The 15,819-nt window shown below is 42.0% G+C and overlaps 1 protein-coding gene across 2 annotated transcripts in view; it reads right to left on the bottom strand.

Annotated features, from left to right (window-relative positions):
- Positions 1–1,996: 1,996 nt before the first annotated feature.
- The window catches only part of LOC113406095 (serine/threonine-protein phosphatase with EF-hands 1-like), a 41,737-nt gene continuing 27,914 nt past the window's right edge, over positions 1,997–15,819 (bottom strand). For both annotated transcript variants that reach the window (XM_026648715.1, XM_026648711.1), the window contains 10 exons: positions 14,975–15,141; positions 13,204–13,240; positions 12,566–12,715; positions 10,556–10,879; positions 9,134–9,319; positions 7,153–7,295; positions 6,035–6,141; positions 3,732–3,895; positions 2,572–2,656; positions 1,997–2,375 (listed from right to left, as the gene is read on the bottom strand). In XM_026648715.1, coding sequence (XP_026504500.1) covers positions 2,191–2,375; positions 2,572–2,656; positions 3,732–3,895; positions 6,035–6,141; positions 7,153–7,295; positions 9,134–9,319; positions 10,556–10,879; positions 12,566–12,715; positions 13,204–13,240; positions 14,975–15,141 — 1,548 coding nt within the window. In that variant the 3' untranslated portion in view covers positions 1,997–2,190. The remainder of the gene's footprint in view (positions 2,376–2,571; positions 2,657–3,731; positions 3,896–6,034; positions 6,142–7,152; positions 7,296–9,133; positions 9,320–10,555; positions 10,880–12,565; positions 12,716–13,203; positions 13,241–14,974; positions 15,142–15,819) is intronic.

Below are 15,819 nucleotides of genomic sequence, written 5' to 3'. Positions count from 1 at the left end.
CAAACTGTGAATTGTCAAATCACCTAAAACAGTCAAAATATATAAATGCAAATCGACAGTACAAGCATATTTTACCTCAATTACAACTGAAAAGTAAGGAAGATATCTGGAAGATCATTTCCCTCCCATTCTGTTTTCGAGTGTTGTACCACCATTATTTTTTCCAGTCCTGTGGTACCATCCTTGTTCTCCATGCTTGAAAAATAATTGGAATGATTCAAGTAAACTCATGAGTTCACTGCTTTCAAACCTCAGACAAGTGTCATCCAAACATGCTTCTTACTGATACCCCTTCATGCAGTACTCACAAGGTCTTCAGTGCTTCTAACTGGGACTGATCCTTCCAATGAAGTCAATGGAAAAATATTCTTAGACTTCAGTGAGAGTGGGATTAGGCGCCAGTGGCCAGAACATTTTGTTGTTAAAGTAAGACTTCACAAGCTCACCTACAGGCCTTCAGGGCCGGCTTTAGGCACCGTGTGGCCCGATTCGAAGGAGCTGCCGCCGAAGTCCCGCCGCTGTCTTCAGCGGCAGCTCAATCGCTGCCACGGAGGAAGGACCCTCCGCCGAAATGCCGCCGAAGACAGCGGCAACGATTGAGCTGCCGACGACGACAGTGCCGGGACTTTGGCGGCAGCTCAATTGGCTGCCGGTGCCTTCGGCGGCACTTCGGCGGAGGGACCTTCCTCCATGGCAGCGATTGAGCTGCCGCCGAAGACAGTGGCGGGACTTCGGCGGCAGCTCCTTCGGGACGTTGCGGGGCCCGATTCCAGGGAATCAGCTGAATCGCCCTAAAGCCGGCCCTGTAGGCCTTTATTACTCTACTTATCCCCTTTGTATCACACTGGTTGATTCTGCTTTTTTGCAAGCTAATTCTCTGCACACACAAATACTACTTCTTCTGTTAACCCTAATATCACTAAGCAGTCCCTTCTAGAGTGACACTGGCCACCTATTATTCTTTCTTTCTTTTATTCTCTTTCAGAGGAAGTGTCATTTGTTGCAGTTTATGATGGCACAGAATGTTCCAGTATTGTTCCACACATAAATTTAAATACTTCCTCCCACTGCACCAAGCTCAGTCATTTTCTTAATATCTCTCACGTTGCTTTCTTGGAATCTAAACCCCTTGTACGGCTGTGCTCCATGACCCCATTCCATATGATGTTGAAATCCAAGAACTTTTTCTTTGCTATGTTGAAGCATCTCATGCTCAGTGCCACCAAGCTTCCTTATTACCATCATTTTCTTAGTCAATTCCTCTACTGTGTGATCCATACAATACCAAGAGCAGTGAGGCAGGATAATATACCACATTTGTAATTGCTTTGAAAGCTAAGATTTTTATTCTGATATTGACCACATATTTATGCCCATTCAAGACAGTAATGTACTTTGAGTTTAAACTTAATGGCTCTCCATTCTTATCATAATGAGATCTATTCAGAAAAAAAACGTAAGGGCAGGCTTTTCAAAAGAATGCTTATTAACTACCCTAGCGCATGGGGGAATCAGTAACAAGAGCAAACACTTTCTGTATTTAAATAATAGGCTATGTATGTAAACAATAGTAAAAGAGGTAGTAGTGAGCTGAAATTATTAATTTATTATCATCATGCAAAATACTAGTTTAAATGTAGAATAATTTCTGTAAATGGGTGTTTCTCCTCTCAGTTTTCAACCGTAGGATAGCTGGTCTGAAGGATCTCTTTACTTTTCCCTATCAGAAAGGACTTCCTTCAGAGTACATCAATTCTTCTAATCTGTGAGAACTGTTGTTGAGCCACACAAAGAAGTTCATCTTAACTTCCCACAGGGTTAAAGGAGCTACACTGGCAGTGATCAAGTTCCCAATGGTCAGGCGATAAAGAAACAAGGACTGGAATCAAACAAGTTGCTAATATGGCAGTGTCCTGCTCTACCATCAGGCAACCACCCCATAAGAAGGATGTTAAAGTTTTTCGTCTCTTCTCTCTCCTCATTAATATTCTTCAGTGTAGCAGCTGTCCACAGTTTACAACTGGCTAAGAAATGACTTCCCCAAACAGCACCATGCTTCTGGTTCTCCACCTCATACGTTTACCATGCAGTCCCTTCTTTCTCAGACAGGCATTATGTTTCTCAGTGCAGCATATCATCACCGGCAGATAGTCAAGCTCCTGACAAGAACTTCTGAAATTAGTTCTGGTTCTACTTGTTTTCAAATTTATTAACCACATGAAAGGCCTCTAAAAATTCATTGAAGTCAATGCTGCCATCTTTGTTGAAGTCAATGCTGCGGGCTAGGTTGTCAATGGATTCATCATCTATGTCAATTTTGAGATGAGAATTGAAGAGTTTCCACGTCTGGCGAAATTCCTCAATGGAGATCAGACCTAAAGGAGACAGAAGGGAGAAGCAGTGCACTATTCAACTCACCTGTCTCCCCTCAAAAGGGCTATCTGCCACCTATCACCATTGGAATTTATTTGCTATGTAATGGCCACCTAAGACACACATCACTTACACACAATAACAACAAATATATGCTTCATAGACGTGTAGTAGTCAGCAGAAATTACCCTAATGTACCTGAATGATCTTTGTCAATGATGTTAAAGATTATCTCCAGATCAGTTCTGTATCTGTACAGGGTTTCCACCAAAGCTGGTTGAACCTAAAAAGATTTTGAAATTACATACTGTGGGCAGATCGTACCTCAATCTGATTTAGACTAACAAACAGGACAGACATTGTACCAATCTAAAAAGGAAACAAATACACGAAGCGTACATTTTCAAATATTAAAAAGACTCCTTTAGCACAGCTTCCAAGCAGGGATTTCTCCTTGGCCCTGAAAAAACAGCAGTAGACAGTACCTGTCTGTCTTTCAATTGCCAGATACATTGCCAATAAATGGCTAAGAGAATTGTCGCTGGGATAAGGAGCCTTTCACATCTATAATCAGTGATTATTAATGAAAGCGAAGATAACCTGTTGGGGGTGCTGCATATTATGCACTCAAAGACACACAACTTAAAGGTGCATATGGAAAGTGACCCGGCTGTTCTTACTTTGAAAAAAATGGAAACTTCAACTACAGGCCAGACTTGCAAAAGGGCTCAGCACCCAAGTGCTCCTATTTAGGTCTCCATGCATCTGAAGAAGTGGGTTTTTACCCACCAAAGCTTATGCCCAAATAAATCTGTTAGTCTTTAAGGTGCCACCGGACTCCTCGTTGTTTTTGTTTAGGTAAATTCACACTGCAAGTGAAATCATGAATGAAGCACAGGTAGGCATACCCATAGCAGCTTTAATCTAGCTAGCACAGCTAACATTAGAAATGGAAGCACGGGCTTCAGCACAGCCTTGCAACCTGAGTATGTACCCAGGGTCCCCAGCAGACTTACACTCAGGTGGCTAGCCCAAGTACAAGCTCATGCCACCATGTGTTCACTGCTATTGTTACTCATGCTAGCTAGATTAAAGGTATGCCTATCCATACAACAATCACACCTTCACTTAACACTTAAGTCACTTTAATAAATGGAGAGATGTTAAAAGAGCTCACTTCCTATTTAGCACTTTTTGAAAATATGACCATTTTATTTAGCTTCCTGCATGGAAATTGAGCATTTTGAAAATCTGGCCTCAATTGTGAGTGCTGAACATTTTTGAAAATCTGGCCCTAAGCAGCCAGCCTCCAAGAAAATGTTCCTCTAAGATTTGGATATGACTTTTTTTCCTCTTACCTCGTTTATGGCTGGCTCTATTTCCAAATCATTAAAACATGAAAGATACTCGACACTTCCATCTGGAGCAAGCTGCACCAACCGAGAACGCAGAGTCCTCCATGGGAGATCCAGATGTAAAACAGATTCCACTGCTGAGGCCCATTCTGTGGCAGAAATTCTTCCTGTCAAAATGGATCATTTCATGGTTATAAATTATGCATGCCAAACAACACACTCTTACTAACTGCTAGCCATTTTTGTTGCTGTTTTTTTAACAAGTTGCAGAATAGTCTAATGCAGATATTCTTTGACACAGAAAAACTAGACAATATTTGAAGTGTTTCAGTACTTTTGAAATAACTGTATACTGAACAATTACTTTATTCAAAAGGAATGTTACAGATTTGAGGTCCTGCAAACATGTACTGTAGCTATATTACCATGCACAGCTGACAGGGCAACATAAGACCTAGAAAATGTGACTTGACTGTTTAGCTCTGAAATGGTGTTTACGACCTTAACATTTGGGTTATCATTTTAAAGGACATTGGATGAGGTACTGTCATGAGGAAAAGATTTTTGGTGCCCCAAGGTTTCAATCCCTATTCCTATGCAAATAGTCCATCCAATGTCAAACAACCACAGATTTACCTTCACTTGATACCTTATGTTCTCTAGTGGCATTGCCCGACAGCTTCACCCATTCTAGGGACTTGTGAGACTATATGGCGGAGGTGCTCACTCTCTGACTTTTTACCCTTGACCTCAGTTCCACACCAACATAGCTTTCTGAAGATGTCTAGCAACGGAGGAGTTTGGAAACGCTCCCGAGGCAAAGACTGCCTTAGCACTGCTGGACTTGTGCCCGCCCAAACCCTCACTCTCATAGTTGGGGCATTTTCTATCTGTGAATTTCTTCAGCTGCCCACTTCTTTCTTAGTTCGATTCCTCTTCCAGTATGATGCTTAAGGCCCTGAGGCCTGCACTTCAATACCAACCCCTTCACCCATTTCACCTGGAAAGAAGCATGCACCATTGACTAACTGTCACACCTAAACCCCACCTCCCAGGAAACATGAGATGGTTTCCCACACAAAGAGTAATTGGAGGCTCCCCAGCCACTGAGGCAGCAAATCAGGCTGGATAATCAAACAATTCCATACTTCAAAGCTCTACTATAACAGAGCTACACAGGATCCAACAGAATCCATCAGGCTCCTATATGAATAAGTGAACCGGTCAGGTTTCTGTCCCTCCCCCCACCGTTTTCAGAAACCTTGTGCTGAAATACAGTGAGAGGCAGCTCTGGACACTCCTGACTTGGAAGAAGCTTTTGTGCAGTTCCTAATTCCCAGGAACAAGAAACCGGCTGGGCCTAAGTGGGGTAGTACAAAGTGCTATGTGTTATTCAGTGGAGGATGGTAGATTGACACTCAAAGGTATGGAATCTAACTGCGCAGCATATTCTTTGGACAGAAAATGGAGTGGCTGATGTCTTGTCCAGGGTGAAAGGCCTCCCTGAGCCAGGGACATTCTTCAGACTGTCACCTCACTTATGGGGAACTCTGGGAGCTCGTGAAACCCAGACCCACCCGGCATGGCTTGGGTCCGTTCGCCAAGCCTCACAAATGCAAAACCCTGAAATTCTTCAGAAGATCTCCATCCAGCAGTGCACTATGATGCGTCCTTGATTCCCTGGCATATTCTTCTGTTCTGCCTAGTACTTATATAAGCATTGGCAAAGATCCAGTGACGAAGGACAAAGCAGGAGACCGCTTTCTAGACCTACTCCAGTGGCATCCAACAGCAGCCTTTTCACAGGCATATTTAAGGCCTGATCCCTTTGAAGTGTTGAGCACCTCCTGTAAGGTGCTGAGGGCTCTTAGCTCCTATTGACTTCATTGGGAATTGGGGACACTCAGTCTCTCACAGAATTAGGCTCTTCCTTTGTTTAATCATGTATTTTACAGATTACAGTCGCCTCAGTGGATGTCATTCATGTGAAAAATATGTTGTGCTCCTGATATGTATCAAGTATTAAGACAAACGGTACTCTGGATACACTCCAGTTTGGGGGAAGTTTGTTCTATGCAGTTTTTGTATGCCTTTACATAGGAAACTATCCTAATACACAGAAGAAATAATGTTATATTAATAATATAATAAAATAATAACACAAATCCAGATATTTAATAGCTGTTAACTACATTTTAGAGAGCGTGGATTTTTAGTTCTATTCGATGACAATGCTGGCAACTTAATTTTAAGAGCTAATTACTTTCATTTGCAAATGAAAGGAGACGCGTGGTTGGTTTCATTACCTGTGTAATTTGGGTCGTACTGTCTGAAAGCTGCAATGAGTTCTGATCTCCGGGAGTAAAGTTTCTCTCGTAATGACTTTAATGCAGACCATTCAACTACACTCACCCTATGAAGAAAATAATCGGAGTGGACAATTAAAGGGTTGAAGTTCTCTAGCTCTTCAAATTTTTCCATATGCAGTATTTATTGCGTACCAATCCTCTGTAACAAACAATCTCAGTTTAGGAGCCCTGCAACAAGCCCTTCTAAAACAGTGACATTAAAAAACCAAAAAGAATTGTCTGAGCTTATCTGGTGGCTCAGTTATTTATGGCAGACATTACACAGTCAAGTTATAAGTCCTTTCCATTAGCAAAGCTGACTCTAGTGCCAGGCATGGCAGAATTGTGCTGACAAAATTCTTGGGCCTGATTCACACTAGTATTACTCCAGTTTTATGCTATGGCATTACACCGGTGTGAAAATGGTGTCATACAATGGCGAATCAGGCCCGACATATATCCTATACATTTGCTGTCTTATACAATTCAAATCCTTGATTCTTTTTATAGCACTGCAAATAACTCAGAACAATCAAATTAGAGCTGTTGGAACCCCTTTTATCTGTTATCACATTTGTTTTAAATCCGTTAAAAAAAAAAGAAAACCAAGTAACACAAAGAGCTGTGCAAATACAATTAAACCTCTCATGTAACTTCTACCGTGAACAATTCATACATTCTGGGTTCGTATTGATACACTGTACATGTATCCACAGGCGCTGGCTTCTAATTTTCCCTGGGGGTGCTCAACCCCCACTTAGCCCCAGGCCCCACCCCCACTCCACCCCTTCCCCCAAGGCCCCATCACCACCCCACCTCTTCCCATCCCTGCTCCACCCCCGCCTCCTTTCACCCCCTCCCCTGAGCACCCTCATCCCTGCTCTTCGCCGCTCCATCCCAGTGCCTCCTGCACGCTGCAGAACAGCTGTTCAGGAGGCGCTGGGAGGGAACGGGAGGAGTCGATTGGCAGGGGCCACTGGCGGGCGGGAGTGGGGGAGGAGGGGTGAGCTTGGCTGGAGCACCCACGGAGTCGGCGCCTATGCATGTATCCATTAGATGTGTTGTCCTTACTGTACCTCTGGTGAAGAGTCTGTTTGCGTGTGCATTTACTGACTTGATACTGCACAAAGCGAGGTATCAAATCAGGATTCAGTTTGAGATAAGCACCACGATTGCTGCCATCTTCATAGTAGTTAGAGGCAGAAAAAATAGTGATCACCTGATAATAAAAGAAAATAGAAATCAGTGGGATTGATTAAAGCTGCCCCCTTTTTGGACTTTAGAAAACTGAGACAGGTTACAAAATGAATTAAATCAAGTGTAAAACCCTAATAAATCTATAAGTCTGCCAATGGCTGCTCAGCTAAACAAAATGTCATCTCTAGTCCTGCTTCAGGACTCCAGTTTTTATTTGTTCCATGAGGCCTTCACTTTATAAGACAGACAACATATAACTACACTTGCCACAAAGGCAACAGTTCCCTGGGGTCTAAATGGTTTTGAATTTCCTTCCCTTCCTTCTAGCCATGCGTGTCAGAGAGAGAGAGAGAGGCCAAAAAGATGAAGGAAATTACTTGGAGGAATTAAAGTAACATGTATATTGATATACATATAATACAGTGGGCCTTGACCTTTCCCACACTGGAACTCACCTCCCATGTAGCAACACGAGAAGGACAGGGTGGTCATGACCTAAGCTGCACGGCCGCGCACCATGCTATCAAGGGTCACGCAGATGGGGAGAGGTGCCCCGCCCCTCCCCCAGTCCGGGAGCAGCTGCTGCAAGGCGCCCCTCCCCTGGCCCCAGCCTCAGAGCTTCTGCAGCCAGGAAGAGGCGCCCCGACCCTGGCCCCAGCCTCGGAGCTGCCCCGGCCGAGAAGAGGCGCCCCAACCCTGGTCCTGGCCTCAGAGCTGCCACGGCTGTGAAGAGGCGTCCTGGCCCCGGCCCTGGGCTTGGAGCTGCAGCAGCTGGGGAGAGGTGTCTCTCCCATGGCTCCAGGCTGCTGCGGTGAGAGAGGGCTGGAGGGAGTCCTCTTTCCCTGCCGCAGCCCCCCAAACTCCTCATCCCTGGCCCCACCCCAGAGCCCACACCCCCAGCCAGAGCCCTCATCCCCCTGCACCCTAATCCTCTGCCCCAGCCCTGAGCCCGCTGCCACACCCTGAACCCCTCATCCCTGGCCCCACTCCAGAGCCCGCACCCCCAGCTAGAGCCCACAGCCCCCTGCACTCCAACCCTGTGCCTCAGCCCTGAGCCTCCTCCCGTACCCCAAACCCCTCGGCTCCACCCCCGCCACACATCACCTCCATATTGGTGCATATAACAAAATTCATTCCGCACATGGCTGTAAAATATTAGAGGGAATGTTGGTCATGACCCTCAGTTCGTAAACCCATGTAATAATGAATGTAATTCATAATAATGGACTAGCATAGATACAAAAAGATTATTGGAATTTTAGGCTTAAGCAACAGGAAATGACCAAGAAACATCTTCCCTATCAATTCCCCAGTCCTAGAATTTACCCAGGGTAAGATTTCAGGCATAAAAATGTAGCTCAGATTCTTTCCCTGCCTTCAGTGGTGCAGCTCTAACTAGCTTTTGTGCTGACAAATTTCCAGTGTGCAAAAAAAAGAGTTGCAGAAGCACTTGCAGTAAGCTCTATAATGTTTCTATTACAAAGTGCCGGTCCTCACATTCAGTGGGCCGTTAAGTGAGCCTTTTGCAGAGACACAAAGACACGCTTTTTTTAAAAAATGCACTTACCTAAGGAGGAGATGGTGTGACTTGAGCGGAGGTTTTTAGCAACTTCAAAGCACAGATGGCTACGGCGCCATCTTGCAGTCAGTAACAAATCTCCCCTTAAAGGTGAGGGGAGTTTTTCCTAAGAAAGAACTTCATGATTCAACCTCACATGAGTACTGTGAATATTCCCAATACCTATTTTATAGAACTCACTCTTTTTTGCCAATCATCTTAGCTGATAAGTTTGAAGTTACTCCTACAGGGTTTTCTGGGAAGTTCACAGCAGCATTTTATTTTATAAGTGACGATCTTACCTGCCCATCATGACTGATCTCATAACCTTCTTGTTTACATTCATGAGACCTGATCAGCATCTTCAGATTATACCGTTTAAGCAGCCTGGCAGTAACATCAGGCCCAAAGTAGCAACCACCTCCTCGAACTTTGTTTGGTGTGCAGCCATTTTGGTTTTTTGGATCACTCCAAAGAATATCAACCACCTTTGAATAGCAAACCAACGCACATGATTACTGACAATTAGTACAACATCGGCAACAACCTGGGACATTATTTAGAAGTGATGGCCATTACAGGGTCCCCAAGCACAATAAGATACAGCTAAGTGCCAGTATGGTCTTCTCAGGTTTTCTTTATTTCCTTAAACTAGTACATTCCTTTTGCTTGGAAAACCTTTATTTTTATTTGCCTTTATTAAAAAAAGCCATCTGAGTTGAGCTTTTAAATGTAAATCACTGGGTAGATTTTATACTGTATTTCCAAACAATTTCAGAAACTAATACTCTCAAGAGAGAACAAAACACTTGCTTTTTGTTTTCTGTTGCCTTTGGAAGCCTCATATTTCAAAAGAATGGGCTAATTTCTACACTAGAGTTTTATCAGTCTCCATTGTATTGGTTTAAGGACCTGCCTTCCTAAGTCACATGGGTCAGTGGCAGGAGACAGGTTTCTTATTTTAGAAGAGAGTTGCTTGCAGAGAAGCCAGTATAACCATCCACTTCTGCTTAAAGGAGCTGACCAAAGAGAAATTTAGAAAATATGCCCCTGCCTAACAATTATATTTTCAGATTCTAAGCAGCTCTGTGAATTAAAATCACAGAGTTGTCACAATTTATTAAATTACTATACACTGGGGGCTTAATCTTGTTCTTTGGTAAACAAGGCAAACGTGGAGGGAAGATGACAAAGGTAAATCCCTTTTCCCTGAACAAACAGCAGGCCCTGCATACCAGAAATCCGAAGAGTTGGGATTTGTTGGGTAGGTCAGCGTCCAGCTCCCCAAGCCTGCTCGTGTGTGCATTGCAACCACAAAATAGGTGCAGTTTTTGACTGAAGACTGGGAAATTATAGCCCATTTAAACTAAAAGTAACTTTTGTACTATCAGACCTTACCACACAAGGACACTCAACTGCATCAGATACTACTCAAATGGATTGAAATGTTTGCTATTGAGACATTTTGAACACTGAAGAAATATAATACATAAAACATATTTATTTGTAGAATAGAGTGTTGTGTCTTTAAATGCATCTGAATGACCAGAGGCAGAAGGTAGATTCAGCCATAATGAAATCACCTTGACTGCCCAGAATGATGTCTGAAGTTAAAAGTTTTCTCTATTCATCTCAGAATCAAAACATCCTGTTTACACAAAATAAATTCCATTTGTCTATACAGATAGGGTTTTTTTAAGAAGTCTGTATTTGGTTTCACATACTTGTTTCCATTCCTTTGCTGTTAATTCTGAAGGCATGCTTGGCATACGAACATTGGACTCTAGATACTGTGGCTCTAGGAGCGGGCCAGAGTTGACACCATCATGAAGCAGACACATGTGCTCCCCAACATCCAACAGATCACTGGTGTATCGTCTTCTATGGCTAGATGATGATGAAGGCCTGGTCATTCGTTTGACAGCAATATCCTGCCCAGGAAGGCATCTCTTGACTCTTCTTATAGGAGAGTACTCTACAAAGTCAGTTCTTTCTGGATCATGGGTTCTCTCTGTGCTTGATTTTGGTGGACTCAGCACAGACTTCATCTAAAAGACAGACTCATTAGTGCATATTTACTGAAGCTTGTATAAATCAAAAAAGTCAAAGATGCACCATATTTCATCATATGCTCCATAGCTCAACAACAACTGCTTTAAGGAAATATTAACTCATCACAACTCTGGATTCAAACTCTGGGTTTTAACTTTTCACCAAATACAGTTCTTGAACTCAGGGTAGAAACTTTGGTACCTAATTCCATTGGAAGTTAGATACCTATGTTGAAAATCTGCCCCTTTATCAATAATATTGGGGATGAAATGGTATTCAGCTGAGAAACATGGAGCTGATTCCCCACTCTTTACTCTAGCATTACTCTGGTTTAACTCAGTTGAAATCAATGGAATAACTCCAGGATAAAACTGGAGTAACCCAGTAGTGAATCAGAAACTATAGCCTTAAATAAACCTAAGCTCCTTGATGGTTTACCAGGGCTAGTGCTCCTCTGGAGCTGCATAGGTTGGCTACGGCAAATTTATTTTAAAACAAATCTTTTCTTGAAAGAGTTGGGCTGCTTCTTGCCTTCTCTTTGGAGATTCACTTGCACTAGCTCATTTTTTTTAGCCAAAAAAGTGTGTGTATTAAACAATTTATTAAAGAAAAAGAAAATTGATTCTACTACTACTATAATTTTCTTCCACAGAGTCCTAAATATCGGAGCAGAAGCTGTCTGACCAACACCCAAACAGTTGTTATCTACCTAAGGCACTGACTCAAAAATATGAGCTGGCCCCAGTGGGGATTGTGTAGTGTGCAAAAAAATAATAGCTAGATATCAGAAACTGCTTCTGGCAGCAAATTGTGCCAGGGATCAGTTTGGAATAGCACAAATGCCAGCGCATAGCCTGGAATCCGGCCCACAAATGTCTGACTCTTACTGAAGTATTTCAATACTCTCCTGTGGAGGTGATTTCACATGTTAATTATGAGTTGCATAGAAGCAGCATTAATATCCGCAAATAACAGACCAAGCATAGACTTGATGTTAGTAACTTCCACTGTTTTCAGCAGGAGTTGCACCTGCTTAATCTCAGGGCTGAATTTGACCTCTTGTCTTCTGAGTTTGTTTCAATTATGAAAAGTGGAATTTTGGCTGCCTCTGGGCCTGATCCTGAAACAGGATCCAAATAGGCAGAGACCCTTGACTTCTGTGGGATTTCACCCAGGTGTAAAGTAGCTCCACGCAGGCTGAGGGGTTCTGCTTGCACAGATCAGATTGTAGGGCTGGGGCCCCAGTGCACAACTGTCACTAAAGGAAAGTTGAACTGGATTGAAAGGGAAGAAATTCACACACTGATGGATTTCCTAGTTCTCCTGAAACTTCCGTGAGTTGTTAAAATAAGGTAATTTTCATATTTTCTAGGCAAACATATGGTCTTACTATATAGTGGATCAGATGCTCAGGTGGTGTAAATTGGTGTAGCTCCACTGATCTCAATGGACCTACACTCATTTACACCAGCTCAAAATGTCCATTGGCACCATTCACCACCAATGTTTCCTTCTGAAGAAGTCATTGTCTCTATTTTGCTGTATTTTCTTTAGGTTATATCTACTGTCTTCTCTAAATCTATAAAATGCTTAGATAACTTTATCTTAATATTTTTACTAGTAAACACTTTCAGAGATCACCAACAGAATAAAGGTAACAGTATAGAAGCATGGTCTCTTACCTTATTTCTCTTAAATAAATTCAGGAAATCCAAATCAGTGGTGTCTGATATTCCTCCATGTACGATTAGTACTTTGCTGTCAATTACAGTGGCAAGGGGAAGCCAGCTATAAACATCTTGCAGAAGATTTAAAATTTTTTTGCTATGGGACTGTAAAATGTATTATTTTATTAGATATCATTCTTGAAAGCCTTTGGTGCTAATCACAACAAGTAACTACTGTAGAAGTTTCTTTTGACCTCATTGTTTTGCTCGGACTTCAATAATCTGTATGAACAATTCTGCCCATTGTTTTAACCCAGAAATATAGTATGAATATATACATTCCAAAATTTACCTTCTGCCTTGATTCTGCCTTGATCATTTCGTTGCTCTTTTAGCTTCATTTTTTTCTGATGTTTATTGTTTGACTTCATAAACTTTTCCTATTTCACCTCATACATCTCTGGACATAAATAAAACTAACAGTTCAAATTCTAATCTCACGGTTACACTTGTGTAAATGCAAAATAATTCCACTGATCTTGATGGAATTATTCTGTATTTACACTACATTCCTGAGAGCAAATCTTCTTGTTGACACACACTTCAGTTTGCACATGTTGGAAGCAAATAAGGGGGGAGAGAGGATATCTTACCCGGTACTTCTTCATAACTTCTTTTGTGAAACCATATCTGAAAAACAGAGGCAGCATCACGAACTGGCTTTCTGCATGATCACTTTTTACTATAACCCTGCAATAGTTTCTATGATTCAACACATAGTGCACAAACTGTAAATCTTTAACAATAATAATTACAAAAAATGAGGACTACAGTAATTTCTAGGAATTCTCCATTCCCTCTTTTCCTCTTCCATCCCCCATAACTTTTCCAGACATTTTCCTGATTTAACCGTATACACAAATGGCTTTCCTCTACTCTCTGATTCATTTAGTTGAGGATGAGTTTTGACCATTATACAATGTTAATGGAGCCAGAACTTTCTGGGCAGAAACAGAACCCAGAGCAAAAGGAATTGGTGGTCTCTTGCCCATTAGCAAAAGAGAAACTTCATGCAATTCAAAGGCACCTAAGTGACTTCAGAGCACAAGTCCCAGTGAAAGTCAATGGGAACTGTCCTCTTAAGTCATTTACGTTCTTTCCAAAAGCTTGCCCACCATGTCTGTGCTTCACAAAGGGTAGGATTCTGATCTTCCACTGGTTTTATATGATTGTAACTCCACTGATTTCAGTGGAATGAAGTCCCCACACCTCTCATCCTTCAAATTAGCCAATGTGATACAACTACTCAAAATATGTGACAAATGACCTTAATGTGGAACACTTTAGCTTTCTTGCACATCACACCATAATTGACAGATTTGTTTTTTCACTATAAACCCCATTTTTAAGGATATTGTCTCACTGTGTGAATTAAACAAACCAGTTTTTTAAAAAACAACACTGGAAAAATAAATGTCACTATTTGCAACCATAAGGATCTTCTCCTATGGAACATCAACAAGGTTTGAATTCTGAACCTGAACTCCCCTGCATAGCTCTCTAGCACTTGAGCTAATAGAGTAATTTATCCTCTGTGTAATGATCACAAGAGGGGGGCACAACTATTTGGTCAGGCAACTATTTGCTAGACAGCAGTAGAATGTTGGGGAATCAGGATTGCTGGATTCTCTTCCTGTGCCTGGGAGAAGTGTTGTCCAGTGGTGAGACCCCTGGGAACAATCAGGATAGCTAATAACATTGCTTTGGCACATCTTTTTCTGAGCTGCAGCATGGCTGAATGGATGAGACGTGGGACTGCCCACATCCTTAGCTTTTCCCGAGATCACTTTGTGCAGCCTTTCAATTCTCTTATTTGTACAATGAAGGAGGTCTGACGCTAACCTGTCTCCTAAGGCTGGGGTACGACTCCTTGGTCAATAATAAATGCTGAGAAACAGCCGTCAGTAGAGGTGGGATTTTAGCTCATGGTCTCCTGGCTCCTATCTTAGTGCATTTCTCCTGGTGTTATGACGTATTTGGACAGGGAGCGTCGCTTGTTTGTTGATGGAACACCACCTGCCTTATCAGTGCTGTGGAACAGGCAACCCGATTCAAACAAAATATGGATTGTGCCTCAAAATCTCGTACACTTGAAAGCTCTGCAAAGTCGATTGACTTCAGTGGGCTTTGAATTGGGCCCTGAGTGAGAAATGAATCAGATCCATGTTTAAGGTGGTTAGTAGAAATATCCCTTCCCCCTGCTAGATTAAGATGCACCATTAACATCTGAGTGCCCATTAAAACACTGGTTTCTGTATGAGACAAGCCTGTGGAAACTAGATTCATCATAACCTTCGCAAAAGGATCAAAAAGGCGTTCATCTCTGTGACATTTGCATGGAAAAAGAACAGAAGAAAATGTTACCTCAGATTCATGATATGGTCTTCATGGTTCCCTCTGTTCAAGTGTAAATGGTTGGGGTAGACAAGAAGAAAGGCAAACAGGATAATAAGTATTTCTATGGAATTTTCCCCCCTATCCACAAAATCTCCATTAAAAAGGTAAGGGTTTTCTTCTGAAGGCAGGCCGTTCTGCAGGAGGAAACAAAACAAAGTTGGTGAGCCAATGTACTTAATAGGTATAGCTTGAAATTAATTTCCAAAAACAAAGGCTAGAGGTTTTCAGATTGTATGTCATGTTATGGTTGTTTTTATAACATGATAAAGTGGAGCTGCAAGCAACACAGGTTATATTGCTAGATCATCTACATAATACATGGATTTAGAGAGACAGTACTGTCACATTGTTCTCTCCTTTTTAAGACAGAGGTGCCCACACTGTGATCTTTGGACTACTAGAGGTTTGCAAAGTACTTGCTGGTGATGACTCATGGAAATCTGACTCCTTATGTGGTGCTAACTCTAAGCCTTGCTTCCACCTTCTAAATTATATTAAAAAGGAGCAAATCATATCATTACTCTCCTAATGTAATATTATTTTCCCATAAATGCCATTGCTGCAAGGAAGTGGTACAATTGCAAATGGCAGGGAGGAGGTCTGTTCATCATGAATGGGAGGCGAGGTACCCATGAGACACTCTACAGTTAAGAGTGAAAAAGTCTGAGAAGCCCGGAGTTAGCATACTCAAGAAGAAAGCTATGATCTAAAAAGTTCTCAGACTCAGGGGACAAGGGATCTGGGATTTGTAGGTATAGTAATAATCCACACTTTGTAGTTCAGAAAATATAAGGTAATTCATTTTTATTCAT

The sequence above is a fragment of the Terrapene carolina genome, unplaced genomic scaffold, assembly GCF_002925995.2.
Source record: "Terrapene carolina triunguis isolate 2854851 unplaced genomic scaffold, T_m_triunguis-2.0 Scaffold22, whole genome shotgun sequence".
Classification (NCBI taxonomy): Eukaryota; Metazoa; Chordata; order Testudines; family Emydidae; genus Terrapene; species Terrapene triunguis.
The sequence above is the reverse complement of the archived record's forward strand: the minus strand, read 5'-3'. Positions and strand labels throughout refer to the sequence as shown.